The sequence below is a fragment of the Clarias gariepinus genome, chromosome 25 (genome assembly GCF_024256425.1).
Source record: "Clarias gariepinus isolate MV-2021 ecotype Netherlands chromosome 25, CGAR_prim_01v2, whole genome shotgun sequence".
NCBI lineage: Eukaryota > Metazoa > Chordata > Actinopteri > Siluriformes > Clariidae > Clarias > Clarias gariepinus.
In genome coordinates this window covers 15,208,723-15,234,347 of record NC_071124.1, presented here as the reverse complement: position 1 = coordinate 15,234,347, position 25,625 = coordinate 15,208,723, and the positions used below count along the sequence as shown (strand labels likewise).

The 25,625-nt window shown below is 36.4% G+C and overlaps 1 protein-coding gene across 1 annotated transcript in view; it reads left to right on the top strand.

Annotated features, from left to right (window-relative positions):
* Nucleotides 1-15,858, top strand: part of gpc1b (glypican 1b) — a 96,351-nt gene extending 80,493 nt beyond the window's left edge. The window contains exons 4-9 of the mRNA XM_053486462.1: nucleotides 6,719-6,884; nucleotides 7,284-7,414; nucleotides 9,089-9,205; nucleotides 9,347-9,477; nucleotides 9,576-9,751; nucleotides 13,551-15,858. Coding sequence (XP_053342437.1) covers nucleotides 6,719-6,884; nucleotides 7,284-7,414; nucleotides 9,089-9,205; nucleotides 9,347-9,477; nucleotides 9,576-9,751; nucleotides 13,551-13,759 — 930 coding nt within the window. The 3' untranslated portion in view covers nucleotides 13,760-15,858. The remainder of the gene's footprint in view (nucleotides 1-6,718; nucleotides 6,885-7,283; nucleotides 7,415-9,088; nucleotides 9,206-9,346; nucleotides 9,478-9,575; nucleotides 9,752-13,550) is intronic.
* The last annotated feature ends 9,767 nt before the right edge of the window (nucleotides 15,859-25,625 follow it).

The following is a 25,625-nucleotide window of genomic DNA, read 5'->3' as shown; positions in this document are numbered from 1 at the left end:
TATCGAGTTTCAGAAACTATCATGTGGAAATGAAGGAAACAAACTAAGACTGAATGCGAGGCTATGCCGTAGAGACTATATAGCTAAGACAAAAAATCCACACCTGAAGCATCTTTACCTAAAGTGTCTTTAGATATAATGTTTATATTTTATATATTAAATCCATTTATCTTACTATTTTACAAATGCATTTATATTATTTATTGTTTCAGTAATTCTTGGTATGTTTTAACTGTAGTTTTGTTTACACTTTTTCTACAGAAAGCCATTCAGTATAGCATCACAAGCCAATTGTCCTATAAATTTACAGTACAGAACTGTGCAAAAGCATTGAACCGCCAGTCATTTCTTCATATTTTGCTTCCAAAAAAAAAAAAAAAAAAAAAAAAAAACAGACGTTCTAATGTAATCTTATGGGGTATATTTGGATGTAAAACCCCAAACCCAGTTCCAAGTAAATGCATCTAAATTTCCATACTACTGAAAAGTGTACTTCTGGATTTATCAAGCATTTAAGTCATTGGATACAGTAGCTTTTTTTTTCTTAGTTTTGCCATGTTTATCCTTCTTTTACACTTCTTGACTTTCTCAATTTCCACTGTTTTTTTATTCATCCCGTACACACACACACACACACACACACACACACACACACACACACACACATATAATGCAATAAATAATTATTAAGTAATAGTGAGTAGGTATCCATCATTGGGTGTCAGGTATTTGTCAGTTATCAAATGTCAGTAATTGTCTGGTAGTTTGTGTATTTTATTGGGTGTAACTGCTACAGCAGCCTTTATCCTGGCTTCCATTTACCATCTTATTCATTTCCTTTCAGTCTTTCCTCATTGCCACTGATACTGTATTCCTCGCTTGCAACTTATCATTTACTCACTGACCGCACCATCCCTCTCTTTCTGTCATTATTACTCTTCTCTTTAAAATATGGAGTCAAAACTCCCTCTGTTCACAAATCACTCATAATTAGATCCTTATTCCCTATGCATGCCAACCAGCTCTTTTGTTCCTTTGTCAGACATAATAGAAGGCGCTGACGCACATCGCCTTCTGTGTAAAACGGTTGTAAATCATGGGTATTACACGGTCTGCATGCCTCTAAGGGACATTTTGCTGGATGCAAACAGAGATTATGCCTGCCTAGTATCTAATTAATGTGTCTGGCACCTGTATAGTTGGTATCTCTGTGGGACCTGTAAGATATACCCGGTGTTTGCTCATTATGAGTTCTTGCTGATGGCTATAATGATGTGACATTTAGGAGGCGGCAGTTTCTGAAATGAGTCAGGCTTGTCAGAGACAAAGAAGCTCTTTAGGTGAAACACAGGTTCATGTAATAGAAGAGTGGAGGTTTTTTTTTTTTTTTTCTTTACATACCAGGTGCAAGCTGTGTTAGAGGGGTGGCAGCATTGTATGGTGAAATTTACTGATAAGAAAATCAAAATTAGTTATGGGCTACGTGGTCTATTTAAAAGGTTACTTTAAAGGTTCCACATTATACTGTGTGTGTATGTGTGTGTGTGTGTGTGTGTGTGTGTGTGTATACCCCTGTAATTTTCCAACTTAAATATTCCTCAGATAATGTATTGTTTCCATTCCTCAGACTCCCTTCATTTCACTCCTCCTCCAAATGTGACATTTTAGTGTCTATGTAAATGAGCTACGCTTAAGCCATGCCCCTCCAGACAGCAGCAGAGCAGATCACAGACCCTAACCCTAACCCTTCTGTCCTACACACATGGAATGGAGACACATCTAAATGTTTAAAATTGTCTAAAAAGTGAATTTTTTATAAAAATCGGTCCTATTTAATATACAAAACAGCTTTTTCCCAACCAAAATTTTGATCATTAATATAATATAATAAACAGATACCAAATTTATAGAGAAAGCTGTCAAATATAACAAGGTTATTTAAATAATCATTAAAAATCAGTTTCACATATATTCTGCTGATGCAGGCAAAAGCTTCTGCTATAGTGTGGGGCATTGATGTGATGCTAAAGAGAAGAAAAAAATGAGCAAATAAGCAATAAGAATTTCAATTTCTCTTGCTGTCAATGTACTATGCAGTTTGTTAAAGTTACAGTGGATTAAATTCCACATTGATATTATCACCTCTGGGTCTGAATTTTATTTATTTATTTTTACTTCCAGTAACTTAAACAATTAAGAAATAGTTATATTTGCATAGTAATTTATGAGTCATAATATTCCATTTAATGCTATGCTTTATGTGTATACAGTACTTTAGAGAAGCTTTAGTTAAGCACTATGGTTAACTAAGTTGGAGTATCAGAGATCAATATCAGTAGTAAAGAATGTACAGAATGTTCTAAGCTTGTAGAATTTCCTGGGTTGCTCCTTTCAGGCCTAAGAAGTTGTTTTGTCCATGACCACAATCCTGCACTAAAGTGGAGATGGGAAACTGATGTGCCTTTACTAAGGAAATTACAGCCATTACAAGACAATTTAGTGAGAAAAAAAGATTTGCTTCTTGAACCAACTATGGATGTTTTCTTGGCTTTGATAAAGAAAAAAATATTTATATATTATATATCTATTTTTCTTAACTCTAATTCCATCGAATACCAAAATCAAATATAGATGATTTTCATGTCTACAGTGTTACTTTAATACACACACTGTTTAGCCACAACATTAAAACAGTACCCCTACAGTAGGGTTTGGGTTCGCCTATTGCCGCCAGGGTGGCTCTGGCTCCTCGGAGCATGGATCTCCTGGGTGTTTGCCGTTTGTGGCAGATCCCTTAGGTGCTCTGGGTTACAACGTGGGACCTCTGTGGATCGAACTTGTTTGTCCGATGTGGCGTTGCTTCTGTTGGTCATGTCTCACAGACATTATGTGCCCAAAAGCAATATTACGTGCCCAAAAAATGAGATCAGTTGATGACCTGAATATACTGAATGACCAGGTTTTTCCATCATTGGATTCTTTTTCCCTGATGGCATAAGAATATTCCAAGATGACAATGCCAGGATTCATCAGAATCAAATTTGGTTCAGGGAGCATAAGAAATTACTTTCACACATGGATTGGCCACCACAGAGTCCGGACCTTAACCACATTGAGTATTTTTGGAAAGTGCTAGAGAAGTCTTTTTGCAGCACTCCGACTCTCCCATCATCAATACAATATTTTGGAGAGAAATTAATGTGACTCTTGGATGGAAATAAATGTTGTGACATTGCGTAAGCCTAGCTAAGCAATGCCATGAACGTAATCAAAGCAAAGATGGTCCAATAAAATAGTAGTGTGTTACTTTTTTTGGGCAGTGTATTAAGAAAGTCTAGGGTATAAAAACATATTATACTATTGATATATCACGTCCATAATAGAAATACAGTATATTAGAGTTGTGGAATGAGTAATAAGGTGTAAGTGGTAGTGTAGAGTTTGGCAGGTTGGTAGTGGGAAAGAACCTGAACCTGATGATTCTGGTGTGAATGTTTCTGTACCTTTTCTTAGATGTACAGCCGTCAAAAAGGTTTGTGATCTTTATGGGAGGAGTTCCTGACGGTACTGTGGTGATGGTGTTCAATGACTTTCACCACTTTTCACCACCCTTTGCAGGGCTTTCCTTTAAGATACTGTGGAGCTGCCATACCAAACCAATGGTGCTAAGATAAAAGCTTTTCAGTATCTGGAGAGACAGATGAATTTTCCTCAGGCTCCTCAAGAAGATACTATTACATTTTTCTAACTTCAGGTAAAGTTCTATGGTGCCAGGACAGATCCTCAGAGATGTGATCACCCAGGAGCTTGAAGCTAGGTACTTGTTCCACTTAAGTTAAATTGATGAAGATACTGTATGAGAGTGTCTGCTGGTTTTTGATTTTCTGAAATCAAAAGTGAGATCTTTGGTTTTTCTTGGCATTAAGATTAAGGATGTTTACAAAACACCATGCTGCTAGGCTACAAATGTCCTCCCTGTGGGCCACGACATTGTCCACATACTTGATAATCATGTTAGAGTTACGCAGAGGCACACAGTCATGAGTAAGCAGTCAGTAGTGCAGTGGTCTCAGCACACACCCCTGTGGAATGCAAGTGTTCAGTATAAATGTTTGTGCCCAACATAATGGATTGAGGTCTTTCAGTTAGAAAGTTTGGAATCCAGTTCCACAAGAAAGTGTTCATGCCCAGATCTAGAAATACCCCAATGCTAACTGGCATTTGTTAATAATAATTCTTTTTTTTTTTTTTAAATAGGCATGGCTATTTATGCTGGCACAGGATAGAATAAACTTGTGTCAAAGTAAAATCTTTCACAGTGTTTATTTGTCTCCCAATGACCTGTAAACACTAAAGGGTTTGTTTCAGCTAAGGGAATTTCTTTTACTAACAGGGTAAAATTGCTACTGTATCTGTCATTATAAACCAATTTTGTAGTTTTAAAAACAGGTTAGGAAGGAGAAAGGACATTATAAGTGGGGGTTTGTCCAATCAAATTAAATCAAGTATTTTTTTTTTTGTTCCCCTTAACACTGATTGTGGTTTTGAAGTGTGGCACAGAGCAATTTGTATAATTATATACAATTAAATTTCACTTTGATTATGTCATATACTATGCAACAAATGTATGCGTTTTTCTTTTGTTCACTCATGTGCGAGTCTATAGGTGCTTGTATTATACTATGTATTTTTCTCTGTAATGCAAAGGAGTTTGGGCAAATCTAGTGCTTCAATTAAATGTTATTTGTATAGCACTCTTAAAAATGGACATTTTCATAAATCAGCTCGGAATTGTGGGGGAAAAAAAGGGCAAACCAAGTGTATGAGCTCCAAACAGAATTAGAGCGCCAGGATAAATCAGGCACAAGAGTAGCCTCAGCAGTAAAAGTATGTCAGGATCTGCCACTGGCATTACATCAGGCAGTAGAAGTGCACATACAGCTCAACAGAGAGTGAGAAGAGATTATTAATGCTCTTATACTGCAATGGTTTTAAAAGGGTTTATACCATATAGCAGTTGAATACCCAACTCCAATTCCTCAGAAAGTGATTAATATTTCAGCCTAACGGCACAACCTGGACAGTATTTCCAACTATATTTTCAATCATGAATTATAGGTTAATACTAATGTACACGACCAGTCAAAAGTTTGGGCACTTTTAATTCCATGGTCTTTCCTGATTTTTATTTGTACTTTAACAATACTAAAGACATACAAAATATGTATCTCCTTTGAACATTTGATTTTTGAGATATATCTGCTATTTATGCTCCGTAAATCCTTCATAACGGCTCAATAATTGGTGATTTTTTTTAGGCTGGTTACTCTAAATGCAGCAGAGGTAAGTTTTGTTCTTTTCTAAGAAGGTCTTCAGAAGAGCCAGGTCCATCATGATGCTTGAAGGGTTTTGCAAATGCACTTGATAATATTGTTTTTGCAAGAACTATTCCAAAACAGCTGATCTTTGTGTTGTAACCAAACTTTTGACTGATACTGTATTCGCTCCAATAGGCTGTTGTTTTTATAGTAGCCGCTCATCCACTGGGATTTGTGCAGCATATGCGCCACATGATCTAAAATTAATATATACAAAATAACATTAGATTTGTGTTTAACATATGAAAATATAAAATTAGTTAAAAGGTATTTTTGATTTATAAACAGACTTAAATTATTGCTCATTTAAGAAGTCTAGTGTCAGTGATTTGCATCTTAAAATCTGAGAGAGATTATTATTCTTATCATTATTACTTAGTATGAAGAAATCCTTTACTGTTACCCATTTCAAGATATGATATGTTTTCCATTAATAAATTATATCTTAATCATTGTGGTATAAACAGAATAACACACTCCAGACTGTGTCTAATATAAAAAAGATCCTCACTGGAGTGGTTTGATGACTTGATGTTATTCTGGTTCTGTGTTATTTCTTATGTGGATTTTAAATGGCCTGAATGGTCTGGCTTTGACAGAATAACTAAAATTAAAGCCTAAAGGTAGAAGACTTGGAAACAGATTTGGACATAAAGAGTTCTACTAACTTGATGCGAAAATCTGAAACATTGTGTGATGATGGCGGCTTTAACACATTCCAGTTTACTAATGAAGGCGGCTCCCAAATTACCCGTAGTGTGTTAATGAGTGTGTGAGTGTTGTATGTGTGTGTGCCCTGCGATGGATTGGCACCCTGTCTAGGGTGTACCCCGCCTCGTGCCCTAAGCCTCCTGGGATAGGCTCCAGGTCCCCGTGACCCTGAATACAAGATAAAGCGGTATAGACCATGAGTGAGTGAGTTTACCAATGCCTTATTTAATAAGCTTTTCTGAACCTAAGGCGTTTGTATTATTAAACAATAAATGTCAGATTGACATTTTCCAAGCTGCACTCTATTTGCTTTTTTATGTGTTATAATGAAAATAACTGTTGTTTTACTGTATTGTCGAGTTTTGAAGTTGGAGTTTTAAATCACATCCACAGTTGAATTTCTCTATTTATGTGAGTGCACGCATCCAAAAAAAAAAAGAAGAAAAAAGAAAAGTCTGGCTCAGGCCTAACTGAACCAACCAATTATAAATCTTACCACTAATTTGTGACTGTTCTACACAAAATAGTGTGTTAATTCAGCAATGCTTAATTTACTGTGAACAAATATTAAGATGTCTCTCTCTCTCTCTCTCTCTCTCTCTTTCTCTCTCCCTCATGGTCTCCGTAAGGTTCCTTTGAGTACGGAGTGTGTGCGTGCTCTGATGAAGCAGACATACTGTCCTAACTGCAGAGAAATGGCCTGGGCTAAACCGTGCGCCCCATACTGCAGGAACGTGATGAAGGGCTGTCTGGCCAATCAGGCTGACCTGGACACTGAGTGGAAAAACCTTGCAGGTGGGTGAGGACTGAGTAGCTGAGAACTCATATACAAAGTCAGGACCATACATTTGGAAACAAAGATGAGCTTTTAGGCATTTGGTCTCTGGACACAACCACAATAAATTTAAAATGGAACTATAAGCCTTCCAAAATGGAGGATGTGTATGAACATGGCTGTAATTCCTGAATGGTTAATGCCGTACTTTTGTCAAACCCCTTAATTTATAGCGGAAAGTCTATAAACACATGTCTTGTGTTTTAAATTCCATGTGCTGGTGTACCAAATGCCAAAAACGTATCTTTCTTCCAAAATTTATGGACCTGGCTATACAACTCACATAAGTAGTTAAGGTTATACATACATTTATTTGTCTCTCTTTTCCTCACTATGTGTGTGTGTGTGTGTGTGTTTAGATGCTATGCTACAAGTGGCTGATCGGCTGAGCAGACCCTACAGTGTGGATGCTGCCATTATGTCTCTGCCTAAGCACATTGCCGATGCCATCCTTCACATGCAGGACAACCTGAACGCTTTCAACAGCAAGGTCTTAATCCTTCTGAGCAGTACAAAACAAATACAAAATATATTTTTAGAAATTTAAAACAGTGATTGAATTTGTATAAGGTACATCTGTCTCACTTAAACTACAAAAAGATTTCCACGTGTTGTTGTTTCACACTCACCTTAATGCAGATTCATATGTTTACATTTCTCATAATTCTACACAATACTCTGCAATGACAAACTAAAAGAATGTTTTCAGAGAGTTCTGTTAATGTACTAAATATAAAGACTAAAACATCCCATTTACATAAGTATATACAGTAGACCCATCACTTCATATTTGGTTAAAGCACCTGGCAGCAGTGACAGCCTCAAGTCTGCTTGTGAATGTGATACTACAAGCTTGGCACACCTTCCTTTTTTGGATGTTTATTCCTTTCTTCTTGCCTGAATTATTCAGGGTAACCAGGTTGGATAGTCACAGCCATTTTCAGGTCTCTCCAGAGATGCTTTATTGCGTTCAGGTCCTCTGGTTGGGCCACTCCAGGACTTTCGCAGAACACTCCTGTGTTTTCTTGGTGATATGCTTCGGGTCATTTTCTTTTTGAAGTGTAAACCATCACCGCAGCCAGAGTTCCTGAGCTCTCTGGAGAAGGGTTTCACTCAGGATAGCGCTTTATTATTCTGCATCCATTTTCCCCTCTATTCTAACCTTTCTCCTAGTCCCAGTTGCAGCAAAATATCCCCACAGCACAATGCTACCACACCCATGTTTGACTGTAGGGATGGTGTCAATAAGGTGATGTGCAGTGTCTGATTCCCTGATTCCAAATAGTTCCATCGTTGTTTCATTGGTTTCTCGTGGTTTAAATATCCTTTAGGTGCTTTTTTAGCAAACTCCCTGTAGGCTTTCATGTACTGTACCTTTTAGTGGGGAATGGCTTTTGTCTTGCCACTTTACCATGGAGGCCTAATACTGTAGGTGGAGTGCTGCAGTGATGGCTCTCCAATCTTAGGACCTCTTTTATAGTGACACTTGGGGTCTTGGTTATCTGTCTTACTAAGGCCATTTATCCCAGATTACTCAGTTTGGTTGGGGAGCCAGATCTGGGAGGACTGTTAGCTGTTTCATATCTCTTTCATTTGAGAATGATGGAGCCTCTTGTCGTCCTGGATACTTTTAAGGCTGCAAAAAATGTTCTTGTTTCTTTTAACATCCTGTCTCACAGGTCTACAGATAACTCTTTCACCCTCATGGCTTTTCTTTCACACTGGCATAGAGCATTTATGTTGACGCCTTACAGTATAGAGACATGTGTGTGCCTTTCCTAAGTATGTCCAGAGACTTCAGTTAGGCACAGGTGGACTCCAATCAAGTTGTAGTATCATCTCAAGGGCATCGGTAGGATTAGGAAGCACCTTATTACAAAACCCCTTTGTAATTGTGGAATATTGTGTGTAGAATGATAAGAAATAAAGAATTTTAATCTATTTTAAGAGGAGTGTGAAACATAAAATGTAAAAAACAGGGTGCGAAAACGTTCATTCAGCACTGTCCAAAACATTGGCTGAATAATTTTAATCTACTGATAATATAATGATATATTTTTTTTAGGAATCTGTTAATATTTAAAAAATAAACTGTTATGTATCGTTTTGAAATCTGCAAGTGCCTGACTGAAACTCTTCCTCCATTGTGTCTTTGGTTTGTTAGGTGTTCCAGGCATGCGGTACACCTCAAGAAAACCTTAGTCCAGAGGAGCCGAAAAAGAGAGGCAAAACCGTAGCAGAGGATGTCAGCAGCACTTCGGCAGCAGATGTGGAAAAACTGGTGTGTATTTCTGGTGTCAACTATGATGTTGTGTACAGTATAATCACATCGATAGGTATAGCATAAAAGACAGACTAGAATGTGTAGAACACTACTTTACTTCTGAACAGCCCGAGATTTAGTTCACTCTGTTTCCTTCAGTTATCAGATATCTCCCGCAAGATAAGGAACATGATGCAATACTGGATTAATTTGCCCAATAAGCTGTGCGTGGACCGAGAGGCAAAAAGCGGTGATGAGAACAAATGCTGGAATGGAATGGCCATAGACAGGTACATCCTCATGAACAGAGCAACTTTATATATTTTAAAAGCAATAGGAAATTCACTGCTTATAGAACATAAAAAACTGACAATGTTGTATGTGTTAGGTATCTCCCAGATGTAATGGGAGATGGTCTGGCCAACCAGATAAACAACCCTGAAGTGGAGATTGACATCACCAAACCAGACATGACCATAAGACAACAGATCATGCAGCTCAAAATCATGACGAGCCGAATAAAAAACGCCATCAACGGCAATGACGTGGAATTCCAGGATGCCAGTAAGCATGCACACACATGTACAACTATATTTATTGAGGAAGGACTAAATATTGCATGCACTGTAATAGTGTAGAATTAGTATTGCAGATAAAAGTAATAAATATTATAAGTATTATCAGATCTGAGAACCTTTTGAATATCTTGGAAGTCTTTAGGAATGTCATTTGGATGGAGTTTTTCTTTCTTCCATGATGACTAGCTTTGTACGGTGTCTCATATAAGACCTGTTGATCTGTCTGTATCTTTTAGAGTTACCTTTAGCCTTTGCATAATGTACTGTACATCGGTAAAGTGTCCCTCACGGCAACCTTGAAACATTAATAAAACCTTTATTTCCTTTAAAAAAACAGCATTGTGCATATCCCAACCCACTCTAACTACCTTGAAATATAGTCATTAAAATGCTTCAGAAAATCTAATTATTTTCTACATTAATATGTGAATCTATTGAACATCTCATGGTCAAACAGGTCATGCCTGACTCATCCTGTATACAGCACATTATGAAAACAAACATTTTAGTTGTGCTGTGCAACATTACATTTATAATACATTTGCTTTTGCGAAATATTGCATATTTTAGATTTTTTTTATACGAAGCACAGGAAAAACAAATTATAGTTAAATTATATTTATGTTAAAATTTAGTGCACCCTCTTGAAATCCTATATGCTTTTGTGTAAAAACATAAAAAGTATAAGTCATAGTCATAGTATTAAGCAAATACAACATCAGATGAACAACAGCATTTTTTTTAACAGTGCAGTTACTCTATTTAATAAAAATGCATCCAAAAAGAAAAAGAAAAACATTTAGAGGTGCCCGTGTGCAGACCTCTACAAAAGCTGAATTTTTGCCAATTATTATAATAAGTATTATAATATGCTAATTATTATTATTATTATTATTTTATTATTATTATGAGGCACAGTATCGTAGTGGTTGGCACTGTGGCCTCACACCCCTCAGGGATTGAGAGTTCAGTTCCTGCCTCAGACCTGTCTGCATTGGGTTTGTGTCTTCTTCCTGTGCTTGGTTGGTTTCCCCAGGTACTTGGTTCATTCCACAGTCCAAAAACATGCAGATTAGCCTAATTGGCGTTCCCAATCTGCCTCTAGTGTGTGTGAGTTTGTGTGTGAAACTGCGATGGGATGGCATCCTCATGCTCAATCTCCTTTCTTAGTCTTCAGGCCCCCCGCAACCCTGTACAGGATAAATAGTGTAGAAAATGAATAAATATAATAATAATAATAATAATAATAATAATTATTATTATTATTATTATTATTATTATTGTGAGGGATTAATGGGTCAATATTTTTTTATGAAAAAAGGCATGTATTTATGCAGTTTTAGCAATACCAAAAAAAAAACAGAATGAAGAACTATTATTTGAAACACACATATTTATATATTTGAATTGATACAGGAATCCCACATTAGAATTTCCAGAAATTAAATTTGAAATAGATTAGATTGAGCTTTCACTGAGCTAAGTACATGTACAGTACAAAGTTAAGACAATGAGGTCAAAGAAAATTACAGTAGAATGGGATATGTGCAAATGGCATGTTATTTATACTGGAAAATAAGCCATGCAGAGGAAACAGTGCAAAAGTAATGATGTGTAAATTAATAGGATGAGGGATTAGCAGTTATTGTCAGGAGTTATTAAGTTGATTTCAGAGGCGAGCTGTTTCTTCGCTTGCTGCTGGAGTATGACACCGGAGGCTCGTGTAAAGTTTCCCAGATAGGTGAGGAATAAGCAGTCTATTGTTACAGTACAGGTGGGAAATGTTGCAAATCAAGCCTTTCCATTGTCATCATAAGAAGAAATAATATAGATAGGAGTGTGTTTGTGTGTGTTGCTTCTTGTGTGCTTGGTCTAGAAGTAGCTTTTTGGTGTTCTGAGAGTTGAAGGGCAGATTGTTGTCAGTACAGTACATCACATTGCCATGTGCTTGACCTCATTTCTGTAGTCTTACCACTGTGAATACCTCAGTTCGGGTCATAAACAGGTATGCAGTCATGGGTGAACAGAGAAAAGAGGGGAAGGCTACACAGCCTTAATAGGTATTCAGTACAAGAATGCAAGACATGTGATTGTCAAATCTTAAAGACTGTTAGTGAGGAAGCCTGAGGTTAGATTACAAATGTAGATGCTAATGCCAGGGTCAGAAAGCTGGCAACTTAGCTTGTAAAGGTTAACAGTGTTAAGGTTGAACGGAGGTCAATAAATAGAATCCAGACATTGAATTTCCTTTTGTCCGGTGGGTCAGAATATAATGGAGTGACTTGGTGATGGTGTTGACTTGTTGGAAGGATTTTAGATGGCAAAGGATCAGCCTGTCAAAATACTTGGGTTTGAAGACAAGTCAATAGTGTTGTTCGCACTAATACAAAGAAAGGCTGTTTTGGAAGTCTGCTTAAAAGGGCTATGGACAGGTTGACTTTAGCAACTTTTATTGCATATAACTTGCATATAACCATCAGGGCCAGCAGCTTTGTACTGAAGCACACTTCACTGGTGCAGAGTGTGAACAGTAGCACACCAGCTGGAATCTTGGTTTTTTGCTGGTCCTGTGTTTAAAGTGTCCCTTATAAAAAAGATCTTGGGGAAAATGTACTTAAGCAATAATGAAAAGTTATAATTAAGCAATATCACATAAGAGGGATCCTGGGGTTCTTTTGTATTGAATATCAGCATGGCTTTAATGCAGTCAAAAATATCAGTCTTGCTGATATTCAGTACAAGAGATCCTAAATTCTTACCGGTACTATGTATGTATTTTTTATATATTTTTTTTAAAAAAAGGTGAGGAGAATAAACTATGGAGGTGATGGCCAGTGGACAGTCCTGTAAATCTCTGAAGTTTATGTTTATGTCTCCACTTAAGTATAGCCTTAGCTAAATATTTGCTCTGGAGTTTAAGCACACATCACTGGAGGAGATTACTGGTGGAGGGGCTAATGATGTTAAAACACCTTTGACGCATAGTGATGCAAATAATTAAACATCCCAGTGCTGGGATCAGCACTCATGGAATGCCTCATGTCCAATTAAATTGCTTGGTCAGAGTTACCTATTATATAATACTGATTTTTTTTTAAACATCCATTCTTTTATTTCCTTAACATATTGCTCAACTTTATTAAGCTGGTTTTTCTTATCTGCTTTTGCTGTGACATATAACTGTGTCATCAGCATAACAACGAAAACTAATACCATGCTTACTTGTTATGTTGCCCTGAGGAAGCTCGTAAAGAGAAAAAAGCAGCTGGCCTAAAACTGAACCCTGTGGAATTTTTTTTAATTCTACTTGAGAACATGCAGAATAGTCACTATTTGAAAAAAGAACTGATAACGATCAGTTAAATAGAATCTAAGCCAGGAGAGGACTGTTCCCCGAATTCCTACTACATTTTCTAATCTGTCAGGGAGAATACTTTGATCAATGGTGTTAAAAGCTGCACTGAGGTCGAGTAACACAAGTATAGTGACGCAACCCTGATCAGAGGCCTATAGAAGGTCATTTACTACTTTAACAGGTGCTGTCTCTGTGCTGTGATGAGGACTAAACCCTGACTGATACAGCTCGTGTATGCTATTTCTATGTAGATATGAATATACATTCTGGAAAATATAGTAGCGCAGCAGTTTAGAGATAAAGGGGAGATTTTAATTGATAAATAAAACCAACTGCTCATAGTAGCTGGAACATTTTGATGCTATTTTACTAATTATTTTGAAAAAATAGTGTTTTTTTATTGTATTTTAATTTAATTTGTTTTACGCAGGTGATGATGTCAGTGGCTCTGGGAGTGGAATGTGCAACGATGATCAGTGTTTTCACAACCAGCAGATTATGGTCCGCAGCACAGGCAGGCCGAAAGTCTATCCCAATCCACCTGTGAAGAAAACCGAAGTGAAAAGTGACGGAAGACGGCTCCTCCCTTGCTACGCCCTTTACCTGCTCTCACTGGCCACAGCGCTGCTCAGGCGATAATTGGTGTTTCAGCCAATCAGGACTTAGTATGGGATGGGGATGAACTGAGGAGGGGTGGGGGCAGTTACGTTGCCAAAAATAATATCGTAACAAGCATATGAAACATACAAACAATATCAAAATGTGGAAAAGAATGGTCCTCTTTGTCAATACACACAATATTCTCTTACTTCTGTTCTTTATGTCTGTTTGGAATACCTGCACGTCTAGATATTCTCTGGGGGAAATTGTTGTGCATTCGAGAACGAATGAATGATTCTCTAGGTATGGATTTAAGTATGTATTTGAAGTCCTGTGCCATAAGACCTGCAGAAATATCTTGTTTCTTCTCAGTCAAAAAATTCGAATTTTAGATGAATCTATTTATTACCACCGAAACTTCTCTAATCCTGAAATCCAGTCTGGAAATCAGCATATAGGTCGCACCATGTGCTTTTCAAAAACAGTACGGAGGGATGTTTTAGACTTTCCTGATAATTAAAATAATCCTGCAGTAGACCATTTTAAACCATTTAAGACTTTTAGACCATTTTACTCCTAAATAACCATTTATTTTGCACACACACACACACACACACTCACTCACCCTTTCATGCTTTTATTAATCATTGTCTGTTTTTTTTTTTTATTGCAGCTTTAAGGCTCAGGCTTGCATAAAACACTACCTATATGTACCATAGTTATGAATAAAGCGCAAAAAAACATTAACACGCATACGTTTGGCGACGCGAAGAGCAATATTTTGGCTTTGAAGTTCACACACCAGCACAATATTATAAAAAGGGACAATATTTCTGAAAAGGTTTATCTGTTCACACAAGGTGTATTTGAACCTATATGATAGTCTCCCAATCTAATCAAATTTTTACATCTTTTCTGATTTAGTTTTTTATTATAAGCATTTGTAAGGTGTAATAAACACTTGACTATACTTCAATAAGAGTTTCAGTAATTAGGAATGGATATAATTCCCTCCCAAATCTCTGTGGACTTAGGAAATGTTGGCTTTTTTGTAACCATGGTTACTAAATGATTTCAATGCAACGTTGGTGATCCCTAATGATCATGCAAGTCTATGAATGGCACTCGGTAGAAGGTGATGTATATAAAAATTGTATTGAAATGGAGGCTGAGCATTTTGGATGGTGAAATGCTTGTGGACAGGTGGGTATTCAGAAGTGTGTGCGTGTGTGTGTGTGTGTGTGTGTGTGTCTTGGTAATAAATATTCAGATACATGTGCTAGGACAAGAGAGTGTGTCAGAGTGTCAGAGTGTGTGTGATAGAGAGTGAAAACCTGAATGCTCATCTTTCAGTCCCTGGAACAGACTACCCCTGTTCGAAAAATGAGTAATAAGGGCGCAGACCGATGACATCACTACAGAACTCGATTGTGTTCGGATTGTAGCACACTGCAGTTAGCGCAGCATGTAGTAATGATGTGCTTAGGATGGATGAAGCTGCATGCTGGGACACCCCTTTTCTCCTCCACTAGTCATCTCTTGTCCTAGCAGACACATTCCAAATTCAAACAAACAAAAATAAATAGAAAAAAAGAAAGTACATTTATTTGCACAACTCTCTGTAGCTTTCGTCTCAATTCTTCTTTTCTTACAGCTTTTTACCCCTTTTTTTAAAACTGCACTTTTTGTAACATATACAGTATGTTGACCTTTTAAGTAACACAGCAACCGCCGCACGACTTGTTTGACGATCTGTAGCGGAGCATCAGTGATAAAGTGGTTTATCCATTGGGTTCAGATTTTTTAAAAATGTGTATTATTGAACCCAGTGAAAATTGGACAGAAGCAAAGACAGGAACTTAACCGATAGCATTGTGGATAATGGGGTCCAATATAAAAGGAGAACATTATAATAAGTTTATTGGCTGAACATAGTTATATGCAGGAAGGATTGAATTTTTGGTTATCATAACCCTTATGTTTGCATGGCATTTCGACTAGTATGCTGTACATATTCAGCCGATAAACCACGTTATCAACATTGTAAAGGACTAAAGGAGACAGTAGCACACACTGGGACACATGGCAGAATAATGTCATGGATACTGGGTAATGGAAAATGTATACACTTTTTTTTCTTCAGAAAAGCAGGATAAATCATTGCATGTCATATTTAGAAGGAAGTCTGAGGAGGGGTTCAGCTGATTCTGATCACTAGCACATAAATGCCTGTTCAACCAATTTGGGCCCTAACCACTTGCATTGTTAAAGATGGATAATGTTGGTGAAATGAAATTAAAACAAGAAAAAAAAAGATTTTAAAACATATTCTGATATACAGTATGCTTTATTGTTTTGTGTTTCAATTTCCCTTTTTGTGTTCCAATAAACACCAATATGGTTTGTGTTCATGATGTGTCAAAAAAAAAAAATTGATGCCAACTTGTCAGTTTGCTGTTTTATGTTCCTGGAAAAAAATACTTGTTAATTATATACATTATACAATTTTAAAAAATGTCTGAGTCACACTCATTTGGTCATTTCCTTCATAAGAGTACAACGTTTATTAAATATGTTTGTTTATGATTTATAGAATAAAAAGGTTAATGTAAGGTTTCTTGATATTTACATATGCATGGTGAGCACGTGTCACCTGTAAATTATCAAGCACATTCACAGCATAGCTTACTTGCATAAAGAATGCAACAACAACAACAAAAATAACTATAAGAGGTAAATATCACAGGGTGAAAATGGCAAACTGGTGGGCAAACAGCAAAACTGAACCTCAGTTTATCTGCAACCATAAACATTAACTAATGAAGTAATTAACTTTATCTTATTGTGAGGTGTCAGTATAAGGTGTTTTGCCCTAATTAAATATACTGTAGATGACGGTGTAGTTTTTGTGTCACCTGCCTGCAAAGCATACTGTAGATGACACATACTGATTGCTTATTATTAATATAAGTGACTGTTGTCAGTTATCATTATACTTTTTGCTATCAGCAACATTTGAAATTCGACCAAACCTTCACAAAACCTTTATTAAAACCCCCAGATATCTGACTATAATAACATACAGTAGCTTTTTTCCTGGACAGAATAAAAAAGTATAATAAATAAAAAACATGTAGCATGTTCAGTAGGCAGGAACACATCATCTTTGAAAGACATCTTTTTTTCTTTTTTTTATAAAAAGGGTTGTTTTCAGTTTTTTCTTTTTTTTAAGCCCATAATATGAATTGACATTGATCAAATTTGTTAAATTAAATAATATATCTAAACTTGATATCTTACCTCGTGCATAAAATCACATTAATTAAAGCCATTTAAATCAGTCAAGCTTTAAATTATAAAGTCATCTTGTTTATAAATTTGTCCAGGACAATCTCTTAGTTTTAATTATGTTTCAAGTAGCCTATTTCTTTTGTAAATGTGCTTGAAACGAATTTAGGAATGAGTGCATTTTGATAATTGAGGAAGATTGCATTTTACTTTATTGGACCACAAACCATAGGACAATATGAACAATAACCCTTTTATTGTGTCCTAATAAAAAAGGTTCTGGAAAAATATTACTGTATGCCAGTGATTTCTTTCATGAATACTGCATTGTACCTCATTCCTAACTTTCTTTGGCCATTTAAAGTAGTAGAATCATGATCAAATAATCCTATTCATACACTACCAGTCAAAAGTTTGGACACACCTTTTTTTTTTATTTCTTTCTACATTGTAAAACAATGCTGCATCCAAAATATGCAATAATCTTCTTTGGACACTTGATATTGAGATGTGCATGCCTGTAAAGCCTTCAAAACAGCTCTAATCCAAGGTGCTGGTAATTTGACTTTGATGTTGGTTACTCTAAATTACCAAACTCTTGCTTTCATGGAAAGAGCCAGGTCCATCATAAAGCTTAATGGGTTTTGAAAATACACTTGACAATATTTTTCTTGCAAGAAATATTTTAAAACAGCTGACCTCTGTGTCTTAAAATAACAAGATTCATAATTTTTTTTTTTTTTTTTTTTTGGTCATACAGTATATACCTAGATACAATGAAATTCTTATTTTGTCTTAGCCTCTCAAGAACAAGGAGATAGAAGGTCAGTAAAAAATAAAATTACAGTGAAGGTTAAATACAAAAAAAGACTGTTGTTGTTACTTAAATTTCTTAAAATCTATACTTTTTAGTTTTTTACTTTTTAGTTATTTTATAGTTTGAAAATTTCCAGCATTGTTCCAGAATGAGGAAAAAAAATCCAAACTGGTTAAAAAACTTTTGACTGGTGCTGTATATAAATTGTGAAAGAAAAATTATAATTTCAATGCAAATTAGACACCATTTGTGATTTACTGTTTCAAGAGAAACAACTAGCCACCCAAATAGAAATTAGTATCAGATTTGCTATAAATTACTAATAGAAGAAAAAAACAAAACAACACAAGTGTTGTAGTAAGGTTGTGGGCTACCGTGAGCTCCCCCACATCTTCATATTGATGGTATATATTGAGTTCTCTATAACTGTACTAGAAGCATGAACACCATTTCTTCCAGAAACATATTCTCTTATTTTATTAATTTTTTGTCCAACACATCTGTCTCCAATGGGTTTTCAGTTGGGTTGAGGTCACTGTAATGGCCATTAGCATATAGTGAGTACTTGTACCCTGAATTGAATTGTATGAACGATCCAAATTTTTGCCATACAACCCGCCTATTTATAAGGAAAAAACATGCCTAACATGCTGCCAATACATGTGACCTAGTTCTGAAACATTGTGACGGATCCATTATAGCTGCTTTTTTACAGGAGCCGTATACCCTGATTAGCACTGCAAAAACCTTTAATAAATAAGAATTGTGCTGCCATTTTATGACACTACAGTACTGTAGGTGCACTTTATAGTGTTAACATTGTCCCCTCGTGATTTTCTTATAGATGATAGTTGATAATGTCCCCATAAACTTAACAGCTGTTAAGGAAACCAATGGTAGCACGGGTCTCACAAAATGTAGCTTCTCAGAGCCACATGCAGCACACCACCTGGAGTAAGTGGTAAAACAGTGCACCAAACACTACATACTTAACAGTAAGTCCAAAAATATTTGGACACTGACAAATTTTACTGTAGCTGTGTGCCAGGGCGTAAAATTTTAACTACACAATAAATATGTCGACAATCTTAACAGCTCTAACAGCTTTAGTCTAAATGCAAATTGTGTAGGAATCATAGTGCTTTTTAAAGACCACAATTTTGGTATATGATACAAATACTCCCGAATTAGGAGGGTTTACCACAAGATTTTATTTAAACTTAATTCAATTTCTATTAATACCATTAATACAGCTTAAGAACAAGAAAACCAGATTAGAGTTTTCTTTATAATGATAAATAAATAAAGCCTGAACCAACAGTTCTGGATCAACACCTTATGGACTGATGAGACAAACATCTGACAACATCAGCTTGTACCAGAATAATGGGACAAGATGGGGAATGGAAGATACTGCTTATGGTCTAAAGCACACCATCTCATTTTATGTTGTGAGCATGTGTAGCAGGTATTCAAATTCCTTTTATTAATTAGTGATATGAGTGCTGACAAAAGCAGAAAGATGGCTTCTAAACTATACAGCTCTCTATTGTCTAATAATTATTATCACAGTCAGCTAAATGTTTTAAAACTCATTGGGGCGCATGTCACAGTGCAAATATACATAAAACTGAAGCATGCATAAATGGAAACACAGGACTTTTTTAAAAGCTAAGAAGTGGAATGTTCTGCATTGGCCAACTTGGCCATTAGAGAACATTCCACTTCTTAGCTTTTAAAAAAGTCCTGAGTTTCCATTTATGCACTGTGACACTTTATAGATTTAAAAACATAAATAATTAAATAAGTCCTGAGTTGCTAGTTCAGCATAAATTACACTTGCATTTCATTTGCTGAAGGGAAAACAGACCATAAACAAGTAGTACATAAAGACAGTTGCAGTAAATGCCTGGTAGAGCATCACTAATCAAGAATCATTATTATTATTTTTTTTTTAATCCTTTCAATTTATGCTTATGTTCACCTATTTATTCGTTCCTTAAAAATAAAATTTCTACCCCATTCACCAAATTTGGACAAAAATACTCAATTTAGGGGTGAAATTCTTAAGCTTAAGGTTATTTTATATATTTTTTCAACTTAAATATACTGTTTTTAATAGTCAATATATGAATATTTAATATTAAAAAACGTAATGTATACATGATACATTATTGTAAGATACAGATGGACAGCAAGCATGCCAGGACACATTAATAAAAGACTATTTGTCAACTGCAGGGAATTAGTGTCCTCTCAGCACTGCAGTTTTTTCTGGAGTAGCATGGGGCTGCTTAAATATTTTGAAGACTTTGCATGAGTGATGTTTTGCTGATGTTGGTGAGTTTAAAGATGAGTGTATGAGAAATGGCTTACAGGAGATGTGAGGCGATGGGATCCCTGGAACAGGTGGTGTGTCGGCTGGTGGGGAGGAGCCTAGAGACGTCAATGTCACAGCAGGGTAGATTAATTGAATACCTTATGGAATGACAGGCTTTCATTCCTGAAATATTGTCTCATCTCTCAGCTCATGATAAAATTCCAAGGAGGACTGAAGCTGTTTTGAAGACCCTACTCAAAAACAGTTGAGTAAGGGCAAAAAAAAGCATACCCATTCACCATTCCTAATGGTAGCTCGCTCTCATTAATAGTGTTACTGCCTTACAGCTCCAGGGTCCCTTGTGTGGACATTCTGTTTTGTGTTTCCCCTGGGTTCCCATGGACCTCCAAAAAAAAAATAATAATAATAATAATTGACTGGGTGGAATTGTTTATGCTTATTCAACTCTACTTGTCTGTGCTTTATACACCATCTGACCAGTTTACTTTGTATAGCCAGTAATCTATTTTACTGTTAATGATAAGTTTAAACCTAATGCGTCTAGTAACTAAAACATAATGTTAAACCTACTAGCAATCTTCGATGCCTTGAAGCTGTTTTGCGACTAGTGTTTCAGGAGCTCTTTCGGAGTCTTTTATTTAAAGAAAAAAAAAAACTGCCAAAATAGTTCAGACTAAATCACGTTTACCTTTGCTTAAAGGTTTAGACTTGGAAAAAAATCAGCTTTTAGCAAGAGCATGGACCAAACATACAGTAGGTTCAGACCAATAGGGAATTGGAGAAAGTAACGTCTACAGATACAGTAAAAAACCTGTTGAAAACCTGAAGGAAGTCTACCAGCACAGCAGATAGTGTTGCTGCCTAACAGCTCCAGGGTCCCTTGTGTGAATATTCTTTTTTGTGTTTCCCCTGGGTTCCCATGGACCTCCAAAAAAAAAAAAAAAAAAATGTGACTAGGTGGAATTGTTTATGTTTATTCAACACTACTTGTTCATGTGTGTGCTTCATGCTTTCCAATGGACTGGTGCCTCATCCAGCATGTATTCCTGCCCCATCCCCAGTTGCTCGTTACTCATTATATATACCATATATTATAAAGTGTCATTGCTTTATTTGCTTTGTTGAAACACCTTGTCATTTTACTCATAAAAACACATATCTGAACTGCTTAGCATTCTCTACTTGACTATATTTTGCCTCAGTTTTAAGCAGCTTTGAAAAAAAAAGACCTGACAAATAAGTTATAAGTAAATTCAATCATAACTCAATTAAATGGTAAAACATTCACAATTCCAATCTGCTATGTTCTTGCTGTATTTCTTTAGGTTATAAAACACAGATCCCAGATCAGTACGTTCGCACTGCAAATTTGACAAATATAGCTCTTGGCATATCTGGGCGTGATGCCCATTGAGCTCACCTGTTCCATCTCCTGGGTGTGGGCCGTCTGTGACACTACTGATGCCAGCGCTCTACTGTTTTTGCTGTTTAACAGAGTGCTATGTTTGAGCTCATTGCTTTTACATTAATTGGTCTATTTATTCCCATTATTGTTTTTTTTTTTTTTTTTGTATTTCTATTTACTGTATCTTATTTATTCTCAGTAACAGTGCATTGTGCCTTTCCCCAGATCCTTATTCTGTCCCATTGCATCTTGGTCTGTCTTTCCCTTTGGCACCTACACAATGGTTTATTATTTATCTGTCATTTTATGCTTTAGTTTCTCAGAGAGGTGCAAAGTCAGTTTCTCTAACAGATGGCTTTATTGTTGGGTATCGTTTCTTGCTTTCTGTCTCTGAGTCATCAAGTGAAAAGCCTTTCAACTATCAAAGTATACATGCCCACACACACAAACACACACACACACACACGACATTTAGCCTTGTGATTAGGATGAAAAATGGGGGGAAAAAGATTTTACACATTTGATGTATTTGTTCAATGTGCTAAAATGAAACAAGTATTGTACCAATGTACAATAAAAGTATAATAAAAGGTCTGAGGTCAACCGGTGTTATAAGTCTACAACATCAAACGTCCTCCTTTAGTTGACCCAGCTGGGATAGATCAGACCACAGATTGCATCCCAGCAGCATTTGCCAACAGATCTTCCATCTTGATCTGAAGCCATCTATAGCCCCTTTGCCAAGTTTTAGGATGGACATGATCGCTTTTCTTCCTTTAAGCAGCCCTAGTAATTCCAAGTAGTGACTTCTCAAAATGAGTCCCTATATCCTACTTTATTGGCTCCCAGTAAGCCCACCATCCCTCCCTTAGGCACTTTTCCACAAGCTCCAGAATTTGGGCATACAGTACGTCCTTTTATTCAACCCAGTCTTTTCAGGACGCTGTCAAGTCTATCACTGCCAGTTGTTTTGACATCTCTTGTAGAGTCAACATGTCAGGCTGCAGAGAAGTTGTCATAATCTTGGGAAGGAACCTGAGTGGCTTGCCCAGTTCAGCTCTCAGCTGCCAGGCTGATGCCTTCGTAAGCAGACTTGCCTACATTTTGGGCATTGTTGAGGGAAGTAGTGAGGCTTCCTGTCATGGAATTAAACAAATGGTTACGGTGCCAGCATAAGAAAACACAGTCTCAGGACTTTTTGGGTAGTTACTGATATGTTCCAGAGACCTTCTTTCACGACAAAGATATAAAATTCATATACTGTATACTGTACATAAGGTGGTTCCAGCATTGTGGATGTGACATTTGGACATTTGAAACCAGATCTATGGCGCACAAATCTCGAAACGTTTTGATACCCCCCTCGTACCTTTAGTGTATCTGTATGATTTGGTAGGATTCTATGAATTGTGCCTACAGTATTTTTTATTCACTTGCTATAAATGACCTGTACCTTTGCATGGAGTTGCCCAATATATACTTAAACCATACAACACGCACTCATCTGTTCCATCACTGATGCGCATCTTGGCTGTGGTGCAGAAGGTGTTACGAAGTTGAGCGTGTCAGAACTTTGCCCCCTTTTCCGATGGTGATAATTTAACATACAGGCATGACGGAGAAGAACTACAATTCCTTAATAAATTCATTGTGGCTTACAGGAATACTAATGACACACACCTGAGGCTCAAAGTACACGCTCTTGTGAACTTGTTACCAAACCTTTGAATTTGTGATTGCTTGCTCCTGTATGACGTATCTCATTTTGCCTCGTGTTTGCAGTTTCAGCTCGGTCCAATTTATTCCTGACCTTTTGTCTGTTATTTGATACTCTGGTATTTGATTACCCGTGTTTGTTTTGTCTGCTAGATAAAGTGTTTATTAAAACCTTCCCCCTCTCCCCCTGCAATTGCATCGTCAAGTCCTCGCTGTCTGAGACTGTTGTAGCATATGCTGTAGAATAGTCACACTAAAATTTATATATATATACTGTATGTATATATATATATATATATATATATATATATATATATATATATATATATATATATAAAAAATTTACTGTTAAATTTACTGTGGTGTATTCTTGTGTAGAAGTTGTCACAAGTTATGACATGAACATGTTGAATGTGTGCAGTGTGACATGGTGGTACAGTGGGTCGAATTCCTGCCTGGCACCTCCAGGGTTGAGTTATGGGCTGTGGATATTTGCACATTCTCCCAGATATATCCTGGTACCACATCCAGGAAGCATTCATCCCTTTAGAAAACGAATGAATGAACTGAACAACATATGCTTTGTAAAAAGCAATGCCAGCATGTAAAGATTTAAATGGTAATGGTTAAACCGATGTCATTTATTACTAATTGTTATCCAGAATCCAACAAAATAACTCAAGGATTTTAAAATGCAGTTGATAATACAATGCTTTTGCATTACAAAACTGATCATTGGTCTCGAGCTGTGACATGTAGCCTCTGATATCTAATCTGTATTTCATCACACACCCCACACAAACGAAAAAGAAAAAAAAACTCCATTACTTTGTCATCAGCCTAATTCACCATGACACAAAACTTCAATGTAAGCATGCATCATTCTTCCTATTTTATTTTCTAAGATGAGTGAAGACCCTTTCAACACAGGAACTACTGAGGCACATCTTCCTGCTTCCATGATACGAATTAGGGACCATAATACCAATGGGAATCCAATGTCAACACAAGTATTCCACATTTCAGTTTCTTCCACATGTTGGAAACGTTTCATTGAGTAAAAAAAAAAAAAGAACCATTTTTTTAAACCCAGCAGGAACTTAAAAATGGCTGCATTGTAGCTGTGGTTAAACATTGGCTTTGAAGAAAGCATTCCACTCTTTCTTTCTCTGATTCCGAGACAATATGTCCTCTCCAGCCTAAATGCAGCAATCCTGCTGGTTATACACATCAGCTGAGCTTTCTTTGATTCACTAAGCTTCACTTAAAGCTGTGTGAAAGCCTTGACCTCGGTGGTAGGATACAATACACACCCATCATTTATTCCTCGCAATGACACCAGGAAGGACCACTGAGAGAACGAATGAATGAAACTCCTGACAGTTCTACACTGAAAAGGTAGTTCAACGTTTTTTTGTTTTTTTTTTCCCCAAAAAAGTGGTGTTTTTTCTTTTTTTATTATTGTTTAGAATAATAATAATCAAAATCTGCAGAGTTCCTATATTAAGGATACAGCATACAAAAACATTCTACAAAAATGGATACTATACCTCTTGGCCAAAAAAACTTGCTGTCTCAGAAGGGTCAAATTTTTGGCGGGCATCAACTAAAGAAAACAATTAGAGAGATTCGAAGTGACTGGAATTGTGTAAAGAACCCTTCAACACATTATTAAAACCTGGAAGGATAGTGCTGAACTGTCAACTGTTTGGAAGAAATGTGGTCAGAAAAAAAAATTAAACATCGATTAAATACTTGGTGAAGTTGCATGATAAAAAAAAATTGCAGTAGGTTTAATAGTGAAAGTAAGAGCATCTCCACACACACACACACACAATATGATGAGAACTCATAGAATTGGAACTAAACAGTTGTATGGCCATAAAAAAACTAATCTAATCAGAAAAAAAAAAATAGACACAATTTGTTGAGGAGCAAAAAGAATAGCCTTTTGAGCAATGGAAAAGGTCCATGTGGTGTAATAAGTACAGATTGACCCTATTCCAGAGCAATGGTCCGTGTAAGGCGTGTCAGGGTAAACAGGGAAGCTCATGAAGCGATGCACCCATCATGCAAGCCTCTAAAGGCAGTGTTATGATCTGGGGTTGCCTCAGTTGGACAGGTCTGTGGCAATGAAATGAAGTCAGCTGCCCACCTGAATGTGTAGAATGACTATGGGGAATAATTTTCACACGTGAACTGATCGCCACATTGTGTGCTGTGATAATACCTGGCTCAAAGAAATCTTAGCAAGTGCTATTTATTTATTTATTTATTTATTTATTTATTTCGTCCTTTTTTTATTTGGAAATGCAATATATATATGCATGGGATGGTT